This window comes from Loxodonta africana, chromosome 4 (genome assembly GCF_030014295.1).
Source record: "Loxodonta africana isolate mLoxAfr1 chromosome 4, mLoxAfr1.hap2, whole genome shotgun sequence".
Lineage (NCBI taxonomy): Eukaryota > Metazoa > Chordata > Mammalia > Proboscidea > Elephantidae > Loxodonta > Loxodonta africana.
In genome coordinates, this window is record NC_087345.1 from 43389706 (window position 1) to 43408146 (window position 18441).

General features: G+C 37.0%; 1 protein-coding gene across 9 annotated transcripts in view; it reads left to right on the forward strand.

The window, feature by feature from the left end:
* ATP2B1 (ATPase plasma membrane Ca2+ transporting 1) overlaps positions 1–18441 on the forward strand; it is a 128287-nt gene that overhangs the window by 80663 nt on the left and 29183 nt on the right. For all 9 annotated transcript variants that reach the window (XM_064283749.1, XM_064283751.1, XM_023559466.2 and 6 more), the window contains 7 exons: positions 983–1123; positions 4069–4107; positions 5089–5250; positions 6939–7153; positions 9502–9744; positions 11065–11306; positions 13357–13594. In XM_064283749.1, the coding sequence (XP_064139819.1) occupies positions 983–1123; positions 4069–4107; positions 5089–5250; positions 6939–7153; positions 9502–9744; positions 11065–11306; positions 13357–13594 (1280 nt within the window). The remainder of the gene's footprint in view (positions 1–982; positions 1124–4068; positions 4108–5088; positions 5251–6938; positions 7154–9501; positions 9745–11064; positions 11307–13356; positions 13595–18441) is intronic.

Here is an 18441-nt window from a genome sequence, read left to right on the forward strand (position 1 = left end):
ATTACAGTAGGAAGAGTATGGTCTGTATCCTCTGATAGACCTGGATTAAATCTTTACCACGTAATAGTTGTGTAACCTTGGACAAGTTTCTAGAACATAATAATAATGCCTGCCAACTTGCAAGATTGTTATGAGGAACACAGAATTCAATAAACGTTCCCATCTCTGCTCCTTAGCTTTCTGTAATGGAATGTTACGTTAAAGTAGTGGGCAAAAGGGTTTGAAAGGTTGGTTGGTGTCAAGATGAAGAATTCGGACATAATTCAGCAGACAGTATAGAGTTGGAAGTTTTTTAGAGCCAAGAAAGCCAGCCATATGATGAAATCAGTATTTTAGGAGGATTAATCTGATCGCAGGATGAGCTGAAAAGGCAGGGAGACTAGATAAGAGGCTATTGCAGTAATCTAGGGGGCTGGGTTGCAGGTTGGGGGTGTGAAATGTGACATTCGCTGTAGAATCCTTTCATTTATAAGCAGTGTATTTCTTAGAAAAACTGTGCCTAAAAACCTTACCCCCCCTAACCAGCCCACTGCCTTCAAGTCAGTTCTGACTCAGAGCAACCCTATAGGACAGAGTAGAACTACCCCATAGAGTTTTAATAACCTTGGGTTATAAATAATAACTATAGTAAGCATTCATTGAACTTGTACAAATTGCAGTGTGCTAAGCACTTAACATGCATAGCTTTTTGATTCTCATATTTCTATGAAGTGTAGGTACCGTTATTCGTCCCATTTTAGAGGAGGAGTTGAGGTGTTGTAATTTGTCCAATTTCACATAGTAAATAAGAGGCAGAGTGAGATTTGAACTCAGATATGACTGATAAGAATTAAAACCTTAAGCACAAGTATTTAGGTTTTATTTAATATCCTCTTAAATTTATTTTATTCAATATTAAGGATATTAAAGACAGTGTTACTAAAGTTTGAGATTTGGTGGGGAGGCCTGTCATAATTATAGGAAACAAACTTTTCTGTTGTAGGTACTCATGTAATGGAAGGCTCTGGAAGAATGGTAGTTACAGCTGTAGGTGTAAATTCTCAAACTGGAATTATCTTTACCTTACTTGGAGCTGGAGGTGAAGAGGAAGAAAAGAAAGATGAGAAGAAAAAGGAAAAGAAAAGTAAGTGTACCGATTTGCTTTAAGAGTTGATACTTGGAAATTGATATGGCAGTTACACTCTAAGGACTGGTACAAAATACAGACTTCATGAGACTCTGATGTGAAAATTCTACAAAAAGTTAATAACTCAGTATTGTACTTTTGAGTAGTAGAATTAATGAAAGTTTTTTTTTTTTTTTAATAGTCCATGAAGGACATCTAGTGACTTTACATCAGTTCCCTTTACAGTAGCCAGACAAATTCATCATCTGCTTTTACACTTCCATTGACGTTTTTCTGCTTATTACTTAGGTTTAGAATCTCCCCGTGTTGTCTGACCAGCAAAATATCACTTCCTACTTTTCTGTTTTTTCTGTGTCTTCAATAATAGCTTTCTTTGTCAACTGTATCTTATTTTGGTCTCAGTGAGCTTTTAGTCTTTTAAAGCTGGCTACAATTTTTTTTTTTTTACTATTCACAATTCCCATTCTATATATATGCAGTTGGTTTTTTGACACAAGGCTAGGACTTGAGTTTGATACCTCTTATGCTTGCCCCGTCATATTCAGCCCATCATTATTGAGATCTTTTTTATTTTGATCCATTGTTATCTGCTATCCCTCCAAGTGATCTGTCATCAGCAGACTTGATAACCGTAGTATTTATCCCTAAGGATCTTACAAGAAGCGCTGTTATATACAGGGAGACATCTCAGAATATCTTAGTTGAACTGTTTTTTTAGAAATAGTTTCTGATATACCACCCTTAACTTGGAATCACTGCTTTTGAATTTTTTCTCTTTAGGTTAACAGCAATTTACTGTGGTCTAACCACTTAATTTTATTTAGGATAGCAAACCAACCAAAACCAAACCCATTGCCATCAAGTTGATTCCAACTCATAGCGACCCAATAGGACAGAGTAGAACCGTGCCATAGGGTTTCCAGGTATCGGCTGGTGGGTTCGAATTGCTGACCTTTTGGTTAGTAGCCAAGGTCTTACCCACTACACAACCAGGGCTCCCCTTACTTAAGATAGTAAGTCCATATTTCTTTCTCACATTATGTATTTTAAGTTCTAAAATAAATGCCTTGCAAAAGTCTTGATTTCTTTTAACTACAGCAGTGTTTTTAATACTAAGATATTTTCTTTTGTTTTTTGGGTTTTGTCTTTAGCTATGAAGCCCATATTTCAAACAAAAGCCTTTTTAAAAAGTTCTGACTGCAGGTGAGAAGGGGAAGTCCCATGTTCTGGGTTTCCCCTGTACCACTCCTTATGGCAGCCCTTGATGTGCCCGCTTAGGTTCTTGAAGGCTGTGTAGAATGTAACTTAAAAACGAGCAGCAGTGACGTCATTTTTTGAGCACTTTATATGCATAATCTCATTAGCCCTTACAGCTATGAGGTAAAGGTTGTTGTTGTTGTTTGTTTGTTTTTCTGATGAGTAAACTGAGGCTTATGGAAGTTGTGTAACTTGTTCCAGGTCAGAGAGCTAGGAAGTGATACATCAGTCCCTCTTCTCTTTGGCACAATCTGTTCTCTTAACCACAGACTTGCATCCTAATATACAGGAGCCTCAAGTCAAGGAGAATCCTTCCTAAAAAGGAAGAGAAGTTTGCATGACTCTGTATTTGACCCCACGATATCTTTTCCAATAGGCACCCTTTTTCTAAGGTCTTATGCATCCATTTTTATTAATCCAGTCGAGAATATTCCCAGGAATTAACATCTAACTCACTGTCTACCATTTTTTAATCTTATTTTGTTGTCATTGTTTTTTGTAGAACAGAAAACATTTTTCTATCTGTGGAGTTCCAGCCCTTTTCCCTTTCTCTTGACTGCTTTGGCAATTACTCAAAAGCAGTCCAAGGGTAATGTCTCAGTTCCCTCAGTAGCCTGGAATGTGGCTATCTGGTCTGTCTCCAAACTTGAGCTCACTGAAAGTACCTAGGTATTCTCTTACTATCTCCTCATCTGTCTTGAGCTTCAGTTCCTTAGTGACCATGTTTTTCCACCTTTTCAGTTTGGAGGTAGTTCTCCTTGATAGAGAAGTTGGGAGAAAAATAGACTGGATGCTTCTGCTTTTTTGTTGTTTTTAATATCCTATTGTGTACTCTAAACAATAGATCATGCCTTGGTCACATTATTGCTGCACGCACACAGACATTCTCATTTTTATGTTTTCTCAAAATCTGTACTAATTTGGGGTATTACCTTAACTGATAGTCTTACTGGTTTATTCTGTACATTCATACATTCGTAGTCTGGTTTTACTTGTTTGTCTCTCCTATTTTTAATACATGTTTTTCTTCTCACTGCCATCAAAGCTCTCCTGTGTGCCTGTTTCTATGACATTCTTCCCTCCTTCTCAACCCTTTTCTGCTTTCTTAGAGTCATAACTGTATTTAATTTGGAAACCTCTTTTACAATATTTGACTTTATTACAGTATATAAAAGAGTGAAGATTAAAGGAGAAATCAAAGAAGTATGTTGTTGTTGTTAGGTACTGTCAAGTTGGTTCCGACTCATGGTGGCCCTGTGTACAACAGAATGAAACACTGCCTGGTCCTGCCCCATCCTCACAATTGTTGTGCTTAAGCTCATTGTTGTAGCCACTGTGTCAGTCCATCTTGTTGAGGGTCTTCCTCTTTTTCTCTGACCTTCTACTTTACCAAGCATGATGTCCTTCTCCAGGGACTGCTCCCTCCTGATAACATGTTGTTTCAAACAAGTATAGATGTTCCAAATTACTTTGGAATATTCCTTTATGGGCAATATCTAAGGAGTGGTTGATCAAGCAGGTCCTTACAAGCCAAGTGTTGTGTAATCTGTAAACACACACACACACACACACCATACCCATTGTGTAGTAATTGTGTTATAGAAATGTGAACTACCTCTGCATAATTTAGCGTGGCTGTATTCATTTCTTTTGGAAAGCTTTAAATTCCCATTTTGTTCCTACAGATAAGAAACAAGATGGAGCTATCGAGAATCGCAACAAAGGTAAACTCAGGAGGATAAAAGTACAGTTAGATTGTTTTCTTTATACCCAAAAATATATCAACAGTGTACAGATATTCACCCAGAAGTAAGATATATGTAGCAGGGAAAACCAGCAATATATGTTAACTTGGCTTAACCTCTGCCTACTAGTGCTGTAGGTGTGCCACCTCTACAGTGTTAATAAGATTATAATTTTAGATAGTAAGTTCAGGAAGATTCACGTGTAAGTAATTTTCAACTTAAGCATTTCAGGTGTTTTAATATCAGTTACTTTGGATGATTGCTAGCAAAAATGCATAAGAAACAAAAAACACTATATGTACATATAAGTGGTTTTGCATTTACTTGTCATCGAGGTTAGTTGTCTGTGGAGTTGATTCTGACTCATAGCGCCCGCCCGTATTTGTGCAGAGTAGAACTGCTCCATAGGGTTTTCAAGGCTGTGACCTTTCAGAAACAGATTGCCAGGCCTGTCCCCTGAGACAACTCTGGGTGGGTTCAAGCCACCAACGTTTCGGTTTGTAGTTGACCACTTAACTGTTTGTACAACCCAGAGATTCTTGCATTTAGTTTAAAAAGAGTCTGTAAATGTATGCATATTTGTCTGCATGTGTGATCACACAGAATGGCCTACATTACCATCCTACATTATACCGGAGAAGTGTGTGCTAGTTGGGATAAGTCGCATAACCTAACACAGCACACGTGAAGAGAGATGATGTAGTATTTTTTAGTTCTTACTTTAAAGACACTTGATTTAATTTCTTGTTAACTAGCACAACATTCTCATGTTTTGTGCAAAGTTTCACAACCTCATGTATCAATTGCCTCATTTTGTCTGTGTAGAAACACACACACGTTTGGGTGGTTAAAGCTTTTCTAGTTTCTGTAATAAAAAACTAATTTAAAAAAATGCTTCGAATGTGATGAGTGATCTGTGCCTTTAAAATATAATGAGGTGATATTTGCTTTTAAATGCAGCAAAAGCCCAAGATGGTGCAGCCATGGAAATGCAGCCTTTGAAGAGTGAAGACGGTGGAGATAGTGATGAAAAAGACAAAAAGAAAGCAAATTTGCCAAAAAAGGAAAAATCCGTTTTACAGGGGAAACTTACAAAACTGGCTGTTCAGATTGGCAAAGCAGGTATGATATATAAAAAATAATAAGGGTGTTTTGTTTCAGCATACACCGATTTTCTTCTTAGACGTTGTCTTTTGACATAGCTTTGTGGCTTAGTGAGTAGAAAAGGAGTTTTTAAAATTCAGTTTTACCCACCATGTGCCAATAACCTTTGAGTTACTGTAAATCCTCATAATACCATTGCAACTTGCAGATTTTACACAGAAACAGTTGTCCACTGTCAGCTAGTAAATACAGGGCCACGCTAAGATTAGTGCCCATTCACAAGCCCTTGCTCTCATCTCTGAATTTTCGGGGACAGAAGAAACACTCCAGGTAGCTGTGAGGTTATTCAGTACAGATCACCCAACTGCATTTAAATAAAAAGCTTCTCTGCACATTTTGTTCATCATTTTTACTGGTTTTCTATGTAATAATTTAAGTATATGTTTTTATAACGGTTATATTTTAAACTGAATGGAAGTGTCATCCTAGTGAGGCTGAATTTGATAAATTATCATCATCACTAGAAAACACCTGTTAAAACACCTGTTAATAGCACCTGTCACTGTTACTTCGCAAATGCCCTCCAGTAGTATCATCTTCACAAAAGAAAACTGGATAAATCAGCATATATTATTAAAATCAGTTAAATTGCATCCTTCTTACTAGTTTCTAGGAGTATGTTGGAAAAAGTGAACTTTTTATTTCTCATTAAGCTTTTTATCTAATAGCAGATACTTGCTTTTTGTAATATGTAAGCAAAGCAAATGGTAATACTAATTCATACAGTGTTAGGAGAAAGGGTCAATTTGAAGTGGCTAATGGTGTTTAGTAGACATTGGATTGAATTATTAGACCCAAATACATGCACTTGATGTATTTTTTAATACTCATTGATAAAATGCTAAACATCCAACAAAGTAGAATTAAATGTTCTTAGTCTTTTAAGTTAATGGAGCTATAATTTTTAAGTTAATGGACCACAATTTTTTAAGTAATAATAATTCAGAAAATTTTGTATGTGGTTTTTAATCATCCAAACCCAAACCTGTTGCCATCAAGATGATTCCCTCTTACAGCAACCCTATAGGAACGGGATAGAACTGCCCTATAGGATTTCCAAGGCTTTACAGAAGCAGACTGACATCTTTCTCTTGCAAAGTGGCTGATGGGTTTGACTGCTGACCTTTAGGTTTGCAGCTAAGCTTTAACAACTGCGTTAGGAGGGCTCCTTTTTTTTTTCTCGTTCTTTTTTTTAAGCATAGCGTTGAATATTTAATTTCATGTGTCCCCATTGATCAGATTCTTACTTCTTTTTTATCATTAGGCAGGTTGCCTCTTAAGCATGTAAAGTACCCACTTTTGCTAAGCTTTTCATTTTTTCTTTGGTTTTTCCTATTACTTTGTCAGCTTTTGTAGGAAGCAGAAGATACAGTGAAGTTTAGGAAAGAATCTTAAATGCTTTTCTCCTAGCTCTTCCTGAGGACAGGCTACACTTGGAGGCAAAAAGAAAATTTAGTCTGACGGTGTCAAATGATGAGTTAGCTGCAGAAAGGAGGTAACAATTTCTCAGAGAAATTAAAATAAAAATTTTATCAAGCCAATTACAATGCTTTCAGTGGCTAAAATGTAACTGCAATGGGTAGTGTCTGAAATATTTAAGTAATTACATTTTTTTTCTTTTTTTTTTTTTTTAAATACACTGAAAGGTCTGTTGATGTCTGCCATCACGGTTATCATCCTAGTATTATATTTTGTAATTGATACATTCTGGGTTCAGAAGAGACCATGGCTTGCTGAGTGTACACCGATTTACATACAATATTTTGTGAAGTTCTTCATTATCGGAGTCACAGTTTTAGTGGTAGCAGTGCCGGAAGGTCTTCCACTTGCGGTCACTATCTCACTGGCTTATTCAGTCAAGGTAAGTAGAAAATAGTTAAGGAGATGTATTATATTGAAAGCCACATCTGGCATAGAAATGCAAATCTGATTCCTGTCTTTTCTGGTTTTGAAAGTGGAGAATTCACGTAACTTTGCACTGTTTGCTTTAGAATTGCTGTCTCCTCTCCCCAGTTGAGTGTCTCTGTACATAGTGACACAAAGCTAAGCACAACTCTACTAGACAAAGTTTTAGCCTCATTTTCATTATATGGAAGTTATGTTGTCAAATCATATCGTCTCCATTTCCCATCTGTAAAATTAAGGTAAGAATGTTGGTCATTTACCTGTGGTACAAGGCCAAAAGAGGCTTCTCTCTAGTCCAGGCTTCAAGGCCTGCTTGCTTCCACTCTTCTCTCCTCACACCCTGACAAGTAGTCTAATCTCTGCATAGTAACAGACTCATGTTTCTAAAAATTAATTCAGAGCCTACTGTTTCCTTGCTGAAACCCTCCAGTGACTTCTCATCACACTTAAAATCAAATCCAAACTCCTTACACCATGGCCCTCCGCAGTCTGGCCTCTGCTTACTCATTTCCCCGCCATTCTTCCTCTCACTCCCTCTGGCCTAGTTTCACCAGCCTACCTGTTGCTTTTCAAATACCCCGACTGTGTTCCCACTTCAGTGCCCACTTGCTTATTCCCTTGAATAACTATTCAGACCACTGGATTTACAGTCCTTGATTTCCAAGTAGAATACCGAAAGTGTGCTTCAATGGCCTTGCTAACTGCCATTTACGGAGAGTAATAATCTGTTTGAAGATTGTTCATTTATTTTTATTAATTTCATATCATATGGAAGAGGCGATCTGAAAAAAGTTTAGCTTGTATAATTTTGATCTTCCAAAATGGTTTTCCAAGTAAAAAAATGTATGCTTTATGGAAGAAGATGTTCTTATAAATTTTCTAATGTTAATTAGCAGTTCTCCTTAAGTAGCGTTGATGACATTGAGCAATATAAAGAATAGATAAATACTCCAAAGTGTTTTATAATAGACCTGCCATGATGGGAATACTTTTTGTTTATCGTGGAGTATTTTCAGGCATTTAACATCTTTTGTTTCAAAAATAAAATGGTAAATGTATCAAAATGATGATGAATTATGATGTATTCATCTATTCTTTTTTGATGTTTAAAATTAGAAATAATGGGGAAATACAAGTTTCAGACACATTGATCAGTCATTTTACCAATAGTATCAATTTTTTATGAGTGGTCATTAATGATAACAGTTTTTCAGTTGATCAGAAGGATACGCAAGATTGACTTGTGTTGAGTAGAAAATTAATAAAAGCATTTTAACTGTTGTCCTGTAAACTTGATTAAATATGTAATTTATCTCTTATATTACCAGTTTCTCGTCCTTTCACTGGGTTATATTCATAAGGGATTTTCTCTTAGTGTTTGACAAAATTGAACAAGTTTTCTTTACTGCAGAACTTTATTCTTTTAATCTTTAATATTTAATGCAAATCAGAAGTAATTTGGGAGGTATACATATGTCTTCCCCATATTTATTTCTTCAAGGAACCAGTTTTTGCAGTATCTTGCATATTAGTTGTCACAGGACACACTTTGTAAAAATAACCTTAGGTAGTTTTTAACCCGTTCCACATATGTGTGGAGACTTGCTGTATTTTAATTTAAATGCTGTCTGGGCCAATTCTGAAAACTGTTGCTTTTTTAGAGTGATTTTTTTGTTGTTGTTAAGTGAGAAAAAGAGGTGAGACATATTCTGCCGCTAAGGGTGATAATTCCAAGTCAGCCAGCATATGGAATAGATGCAAATGATCCATTCTGGTTTTGATATGTTAACTCAGTCAATCAGAATTTTAAAAGTTAAACAACTTCATGCCCACAAACTCTTTATTTTAGCTGTTAAATGCTACTTTTTTCTCTTGGTGATTGATACAAGTATCTTGTGTTTTCCATTTAATAAGGAGACTTAACGCTTAAATGTAATATATTCTTATACTACTTTAAGTACCTTATACTTAGAGTACAGATTGTCACTGCTCTTGTAACTCAGCAGGAGCTACTGGAGGCACATAGTCAAGGTGATTTGGGTATGCATGCGGGTAACTGCATTCATTTACTAGATTATGCTGTTTGGTGATAAAATGATTGAAAACAGAAAAAGCTGGTACTCTCTTCAGTTTATATGAATATGTCAAATATGCTTAAATTCTTCCAGTTACTATGCAACTGTATGTATTTGGGAGTTTTAGTTGTGATTTTTAAAGCAGGTGTAATAATTTTAATACAATGAGATGACTGGGTTTTATAAGTAACTTTAACTAGATTATTATTTTTTTTTTTTGTCACTGTAGAAAATGATGAAAGATAATAACTTGGTAAGGCATCTGGATGCTTGTGAAACCATGGGAAATGCTACAGCCATTTGTTCAGATAAAACAGGAACATTGACAATGAACAGGATGACAGTTGTCCAAGCTTACATAAATGAAAAACATTATAAAAAGGTTCCTGAACCCGAAGCTATTCCACCAAATATTCTGTCCTATCTGGTAACAGGAATTTCTGTGAACTGTGCTTATACATCAAAAATATTGGTGAGATTTCTTCAATAATTAGTTTATGTATTAAAATTAATTTTCAAACCTGTAATGATTAAAGTTCTTCATACCTATCATTATTTTAAAAAATTGAGGAACTGGATTGTTTTAGGTTTTTAAAAGGCATGTATCAATATACTGTATAAAGTTTCTTTTGATAATAATTTGTGTTATGAGTAAGGTCCGTTGATCACATATACATTCTGTTTGCTTGTATTTTTTATCCTATGTTTTGAAATTCCTGTATTCAAGAACTCTTAAGCTCTATAATCAAAGCAGGGTGGTTCTTAGTTTTACGTTCTTGTTAAGCTTATTTTGTGAAAGACCAGGCTATTTTACTATAGAATAGAAAGTCAGTTCTCAATTTTCTAGAGGAAATTTTGAAACCGGATTTCAACTTAAAATAATACATTTTATATGTTTGATGTATACTCTGTTTTGGTTTCTCAGTAGGTCCCACCTGTAAGATGGTTCTCTCACTTTTAATGCAATAAAGTAATTCTAGGTTAGTGTTACCTTAGAATATTTTCAACTTCTCAGGTTTTATTAAATCATATTTATAAGTTAAAGCATGAAATTGTTTGACTTGATAAATGTTCAGTGATGTATGTGTGAAAACTCTTGACAAAGTTGACATCCAAGTTGTTGAACTATTGAAAATATACATGAATTGAATTATTGGACTGGAGACTTACAGGGTCTTGGTTCTAGATCTAGCTTTGCCTTTTTTATAGCTAAAAATCTGAGCTTTACTTTCTTCAGTTGTTAAGATGATCACATCTGCCCTTAATGCTATTGTGATGATCTTATAATATTTGTGAAGAGACAATAAAGGAACTAAAGTTTTTCTATACATTTAAGGCAACAGTACTTTATTTTAATTCGTGTAGTTTTATTTTAAGCTTGTAAAGAATATTTAATGTAGATTTAATTTTTAGTTACTTACAAATAAGTGGATATTCAATGAAAAAAGGAAAATTAAAATTTATTAAGTCCACTGTGATGCTTCTTAGCAGATTTAATTCATAAATCATAAGTGCTGTTTTACAGATGCTGACGCCAAGGATCACAGTGGTTGGGTAACTTGCCGGAAGTTCATGTAGCTAGTAACCGTCAGGGCTGAGATTGGAATCAGTGTCATTCTCGGCCAAGAGTTCTTTTCTACCTTAAATTCTGTGTCCCTCTTGAAAATGCTGACGTCAGTAAAAGTTTCTTGTATGATTTCATTTTGGAATGTAGCATTCTGTTTTACATTATAAATAAAACTTTCATAGAGAAACAAAATGATTCTAGCTTCTAAACCTTTTTCTCTTACAGCCACCAGAGAAAGAGGGTGGATTACCTCGTCATGTTGGTAATAAAACTGAATGTGCCTTGTTGGGACTTCTTTTGGATTTAAAACGGGATTATCAGGATGTTAGAAATGAAATACCAGAAGAAGCACTGTACAAAGTCTACACCTTCAATTCTGTTAGGAAGTCCATGAGTACTGTCTTGAAAAATTCAGATGGAAGTTTTCGAATATTCAGCAAGGGTGCCTCTGAGATAATTCTGAAAAAGTAAGAGTAAAACACTTAGATGAATAAATTGCTGTTTGTAGTTGCTTTATGGCATATGTACATTGTTGTTGTTATTGTCTTCTCTTTATGAACGTCAGACAATTGACAGGGCCTTCAGAGCTTTGGGCTGTGTATTTTATGGTATCTAGACATTTGTCCGTGGTACTCTACCATTTTCATACTCTAGCTTCTCTTATTCCTTTGTATTTTGATACAGGGAGGAAAAAACCCATTACATTCAATCTGGTAGATTTAATGAAGTAAACTTTGATGTTTGTTTTTAGACCTGTTGATTCCATTGTTATAGTATCATGAAAATTAAAAACCTCCTGGGAAGAAAAACAAGTTTTTATCTTCACCACTGCATTATAGATTGTAGGCTCGAAAAAGTGGGATGAATGAACTATAGATTAGCTTCTAGAATAAAAACACAAAAAACAACAAACACAGTGCCGTCGAGTCTATTCCGATTCAGTGTCCCTAGAATAAATAGCAAGGCATTAAAGTTAGATGTTGAGAATTCTTTTATATCAATGAGTTTTATCATATTTATTCTGCTTCAATGTCATATTTAAATATATTCTGTCATTTTGAATGGTAGTGTTTCTTACTGCCCTCTTGCAGACTGTTAGCATCGTTTTGACTTTATCTGTTTACGTGTAATTTCCGTAATGTTTGTTACTACAGGTGTTAAAATTATTTTGCTTTCCTTAATCCTAGCAAAGAACTGTTAAGACAGTTTTGGAAGAATTGGAAATCATTTGAAATTGTGACATTTAAAATACCTGCTTTTAATTTGTTTATATGTGAATTATGTGTGGAAACAAGGTTATTTTAGTGAACACTTGACAGATTGTAATTTAATAGGTTTAAGACAACTGAAAAAGTAGCACATGATAAATGGGTACAAAGTTTTAAGATGAGAGATCACTCTACAGAGTATGTGACATTTAAGATAGGTTTTAGTGTGAAGTAAGATCATCAGTGTGAAGGAAGCTCCATCAAAGAAAAGGAGACAGGAATGTGCAGGTCACATTGAGAGAAGAGCTGTTGTGTAGGTCAGCTGCGAACGAACTGCGGAGTGATGGGCTGTAATGGCCCACAGGGCAAGCAGAGCTTTCTTACCTTCAGGGTATACCTGGTTATCTGATTTCAGTGTGAAAGGTTAGAAATCTCTTTCTCATTTGTGGCTAGTTGAGTAGCAGGTAGATGGTATAGTGGAATGAATAGGGAGGTTTTTTAATCAAGACAGATTAGGCTTTGACTCTTAGCAATCTAACTATGGAATCTTGGGCAGATTTTTCTGTTTTCTTCACTGAAAAAGGAGGTGCTCACCATCAACTCTTTGCCGGTGAAATAAAACAATGAATATAAAACATCTAGTGCAGGCCTGATAGTAAGTGTACAGTAAGTGTTCCCATGGCTGTGTTCACATTTTGTTGTAGAGCCTCTGGAATGTTAGGCTGAGCAATTAAAACTTAATTAAGTAGACCAGATAGTATAACTGAAGTTTTTGTTTTGTTTTGTTTTGTTTAATCAAGCTGTGATTGAAAATTTTTGCATCGGGGAATAAGGTGGGTAGGAAGAAAAAGGATGGACTGGAGACAGTGTTTTAACAATAAGTTATTTTTTTCCATGGTTAACATATAGGTAATAAAGTAACTTCCTGCACCTGGGTAAAGAGCTGATTAAACATAAGCTTTTACTTTAAAAAGAAAATATTTGTCAAGTTTGTGTTAATTCAAATTAATGACCCATTCTATACTAAAAATTTAAAGACACTGCATTTCCAGATGAGAAAGATTAGAGAATATATAGCATAACTGACAAAATGGAGGACTATCAAATGAAAATCCTGAAGATAACAACCCTCTCTTTTGTAAAGGGGAAGGTGAAAAGTGGATATGATTTAGGTCTGTAAAAATGCAATACATGTAATTCTCAGATCATCAGATCTCATGATTTCCAGCCCTTCCAGTTCACTTAAGTGGCATTAACCATTATTTTTGTTAATCATTGATATTTATTTGGATTCAACATTTTCTTTTAGGTGTTTCAAAATCTTGAGTGCTAATGGTGAGGCAAAAGTATTCAGACCAAGGGACCGTGATGATATTGTAAAAACTGTGATTGAACCTATGGCATCGGAAGGCTTGAGAACCATGTGTCTTGCATTCAGAGATTTCCCAGCAGGAGAACCAGAACCAGAGTGGGATAATGAAAATGATATTGTCACCGGCCTCACATGCATTGCTGTTGTGGGAATTGAAGATCCTGTGAGACCTGAGGTGATAAAGCATTCTGTGTTCTTCATATGCAGAATCTCTTAACTGTAGAAGACCTAGACATTAATTGTAATTAATTTTCTGGTAAAATTCTTGTTATTTGTGATTTTATTTTTTTCTATGTGAATCCAAGATAATTGAAATAATAGTGTTTGTGATGCATACGCTACCTTTCTAGAGTTTTTAATTAGCTTCCTTGGTGTTTATAGCACCATTACGTAGAATAGTGCTTTCACACTGGGTAGGTTTTTCAGTTGATGTTTAAATAATAACCAAACCCAAGACCAAACACGTTGCTGCTGAGTCAATTCTGACTCATAGTGACGCTAAAGGAAAAAGTAGAACTGCCCCATGGGTTTCCAAGGAACGGCTGGTGGGTTCGAACTGCTGACCTTTAGGTTAGCAGCTGAGCTCTTAACCGCTGTGCCACCTGGGCTCCTAAATTAAATAATCTACTAGTGACCATTAAATCATTGTTTTCACAGTCTCTAGACCATTACTGTCCAACAGAACTTTCTGCAATGATAGAAATTTTCTCTGTGTTGTTCAGTACAGTAGCGTCTTAGTTATCTAGTGCTGCTTTAACAGAAATATCACAAGCAGATGGCTTTTAACAAAGAAAAATTTATTTTCTCACAGTCAAGTAGTCCAAATTCAGGGTATCAGCCCCAGGGGAATGCTTTCTCCTTCTGTTGTCCCTCTCATCAGTCATCTCCTAGACTAGGAGCTTCTCTACACAGGGACCATGGATCTTAAGGATGCTCTCTGCTCCCAGCACTGCTTTCTTAGTGGTATGAGGTCCCCCACTCTCTGTTTGCTTTTTGTAAGATAAAAGGTGCTACAGGCCACACACCAGGAAAACTACATTAGATCAGGGATGTGACCCTAGGAAGGGTGTTAAAATCCCACCACAATCTTCCTTTAGCATAAATTTACAATCACAAGATGGAGGACAACCACACAATACTGGGAATCATGGCCCAGCCAAATTGAAACACACATTTTTGGGGGGACATAATTCAATCCATGACATTCCACCCTTTGGCCCCCCAAAAATCACATCCTTGGCAATGTGCGAAACATATTCATCCCATGATCATAGCAAAAGTCCTAACTCCACATTCAAAATCTGAAGATTCTTCATCTGTGAAATCTAGAATACAAATTATCTGCTTCCAAAGATATGATGGTAGAACAGGTACAAGCTAGACATTTCCATCATAAATGGGAGAAAGTGGAGGAAAAGAAGGGATAACAGGCACCAAGCAAGTCAGCAGAACACATTAGCCCTCAAGGCTTTGAAAGTAGTCCTCTGTTCTCTTGAGACAGTTTACACAATGGCCCTGCCCTCCAGACTCTAGGTGTTCACCACACTCTGATTTCTGAGTGGAGGCCCATTGGCCCTGGGCTTCATCTCCACCTTCTGGGCCCACTGGGATGGCAGCTCTGCACCTTCAGTTGTAGGGCACCGTTCTCCTAGTCCATCTGAGTGGTGAGTCCACCCTTAGAAACACCACAGTCCACGGCCCCACCCTTTGAAACCAACAAGGTTGTGGCCATACCTTCTGAGACTGAGGCACCTCAGCTTCCTGTTTTCCTTATCTCTTCAGCTTCTGCTTCCTGGTTTCTTGGTGCCTTGACTCCTCAGGCCTCACGCCCACATCTGCCCTGCTGGGGCAAGTGTTCCAAAGCTCTGTAGCTGCACAGATAAGTACCTGGAGATACCCCACTCCACCAGGAAGCCTCCTATGCCCAGGCACTCAGCTCTCTCTCTCTCTCTGTGGATTGGCTCCAGTGCCATTTTGCGCTGGTCTCCTGGTTCTACTGCTACTGGTCCTCTATCCATTCACAGTTTCAAAACTGCTTCCACATTTTAGATATCTGTTAGAGCAGCACCCCACTCTTGGTGCCAGATTCTCTCTTAGTTAGCTAGTGCTGCTTTAACAGAAACACCACAGTGGATGGATTTAACAAAGAGAAATTTATTTAGGCTAAAAGTCCAAATTCAGGGCATCAACCCCAGAGGCAGGCTTTCTCTTTCTTTGGCCTTCTCATCAATCTTTGGCCTTCTCATTAATCTTCCCTGGACTAGGAGCTTCTCCACGCAGGAAACCCAGGTCCAAAGGATGCACTCTACTCCTAGCGCTGATTTCTTGGTGGTAGGAGGTCCCCCACTTTCTGCTTGCTTACCTTTCCTTTTATGTCTTGTAAGATAAAAGGTGCTGCAGGCCACACCTCATGGAAACTCCCTTTGCATTGGATCAGGGATATGACCTTAATAAGGGTGTTACAATCCCACTCTCATCCTCTTAACATAAAATAACAATCACAGAATGGAGGACAACCACGCAATGCTGCAAGTCATGGCCCAGCCAAATTGAAACACTCATTTTCGGGGGGACATAATTCAATCCATGACATGTAGCCACTAGCTGCATGTGACTATTGAGTTCTTGAAGTGTGGCAAGTGCAACTGAAAAACTGAACTTTTAATTTAAATTTAATAGCCACATGTGACTAATGACTATACTACTGGAAAATTTGCAATTCTAGACTTTGCTTTTCTTCTTAAAAAAAAAAAAAAGTTTTGTTTTGTTTTGGTCATTCAAAGCAAAAACCATTTATTGAATAACTGCTGTGTGTCAGGCACTGTACTAGGCACTAGAGACCTAAAGATTTTTGAGATCTGATCCATGTCCTCAAAGAAGTCACTCACTGTCTTGGGTGGGGGAGGACACACACATGGTAATTATAACCCAGGATATTTCTGTGTTTTTGGCTATATAATATACAGAGCATTTTGAAAGAGTACCACACATGAGCCCCTGCCCTAGTCTAAAGCAACAACATTCTTTCCTTGGGTTCTCATCATGTGCCACGTTCTGACAGATGAAAAAAAAAATGAGACATAAGAGGTTAACACTAGACAATAGAACTAGTATGGTTTAAATCCCACCTCTGTCAAAAGTGCATGGTCTTAAAACACCACTCTGCTATGTTAGAGGGCAGTGGTGGTTAGTGGTATAATTCTCAACCTTCCGTGCAAGAGTCCCAGGTTCAGTTCCTTGCCAGTATACCTAAAGCACAGCCACCACTCACCTGTCAGTGGAAGTTTTCATGTTTCTGTGACTCTGAACAGGTTTCAGCAGAGCTTCCAGATTAAGGCAGGCTAGAAAAAAGGCCTGGTGATCTGTTTCTGAAAGTTAGCCAGTGTAAATTCTATGGGTCACAACAGTCCAGTCCCATTGTGCATTGGGGTACCATTAGCCCAGGACCAGTTCTATAGTAGCTAACAACAACAATGCTGTATTAAGTACTGGGAGAAGATTAGACAAGATTTCCTAGAGGTTAATTACCTGATCTGGGTCTTAAAGAATGATGATGTATTAGTTAGACCAAGAGACATAGCAGTAAGCACATCCTGAGAAAAGAAGGCAACATGAGTAAAAGCACATGACTTTATCAGCTAATTGATGTATCACCTAACTGATTCAACACCTAATGTGTTGTACCAAGCACCCTTCTAGGCACTGGGAACATACCAGTGAACAAAATTAGTCATGGTGTTTATATTCTAGAGAGGGAAAATAGAGTGATAGCTGCATGGATGGTATACCAAGTGAAAATAAACATAAAAAATCAGACTTTGTCCCTGCTCTCAGGGACCTGACATTCTGGATGGCATACAGAGGATGACGTCATATAAGACAATTACAAATGTGATAAGGACTAGGAAGGCTATACACAGGATGATGAAGTAAGCCAGCTAAAGGAGACCACAATAAGAATCTCTCAGGCTATGACATTTGAGCTAAGATCAGACAGCCAGAAATGAGCCAACCATGTATGTGGCTTGGAAGAAGAGCATTCCAGGCAAAGGGGACAAAAAAATGTAGAGGCCTGAAGGTGAGAAAAGTATAGCTATTTGCAGAGATGGAAAGGAGGCCAGTGTGGCTGTAAGTGTGGAGAAGAAGGGGGAGACAGGATTATATTTGGCCTTACTAAACCATAAGGACTCTGAATTTTATTCTAAAATTCAGTGAGAAGTCATTAAAGAAATTCAGATTGGGAAGTGACATGATTTATGTTGTTAAAATGCTATTCTGGGTACTGTGTAAGAAATGGATTAGAGAGAAAGAGAAGTAAATGCAAGGAAGCCAGTAAGATTATTGCTGTGATCCAGACAAGAGATGATGATGGCTTGGACTATGGTTGTGGCACTGAAGGTGGAAAGAAAAGGATGAGTTAAACTAGGTGGAGATAGTACCAATAGGATTGAATATGTTGGGTTTGGATATACTATTTTAGGCATTGTTGAGGTGTCTCATTCAAGTGTATATGTCAAGTAGGCGTTTGGACCTGGGAGTCTGAAAGTGGTATAGCCTGGAGAATTCACAGGTGAGACTAAATGAGATCCAGGGAAAGTGTAGCTACAGAAGAGGCTGTAAGACTGAGATACGGGAACAATTAAAAGTGTTGCAGAGGAGGAGGAACCAGCCTTTAAATTGCAGGACTAGGTCGATGGTAGATGGTATTACAGATGTAATAAGACAGAAGAAGCAGCCTTTTAGAAATCACCGTGAGTTCGGTTTTGGATTTTGGAGTTTAAATGCTCATGAATCATCTGGTAGATACATCCACCAACCTTTGATCGAAGGAAGACCATTCAAAGTTTTATGTACTGACTTATAGTTTAAAACTTATCTAAATTTAATGTTAAACCAAGATATCTTCAGCTTTTGTCCTTTGAAAACATTACTAGTATAATGCTCTTGGCATTGAGGTTGATGGAGAACGTCATCCTTTTTAAACGTGAGCGGCACTTTATTTTTCGGTATCACAAAATGAGA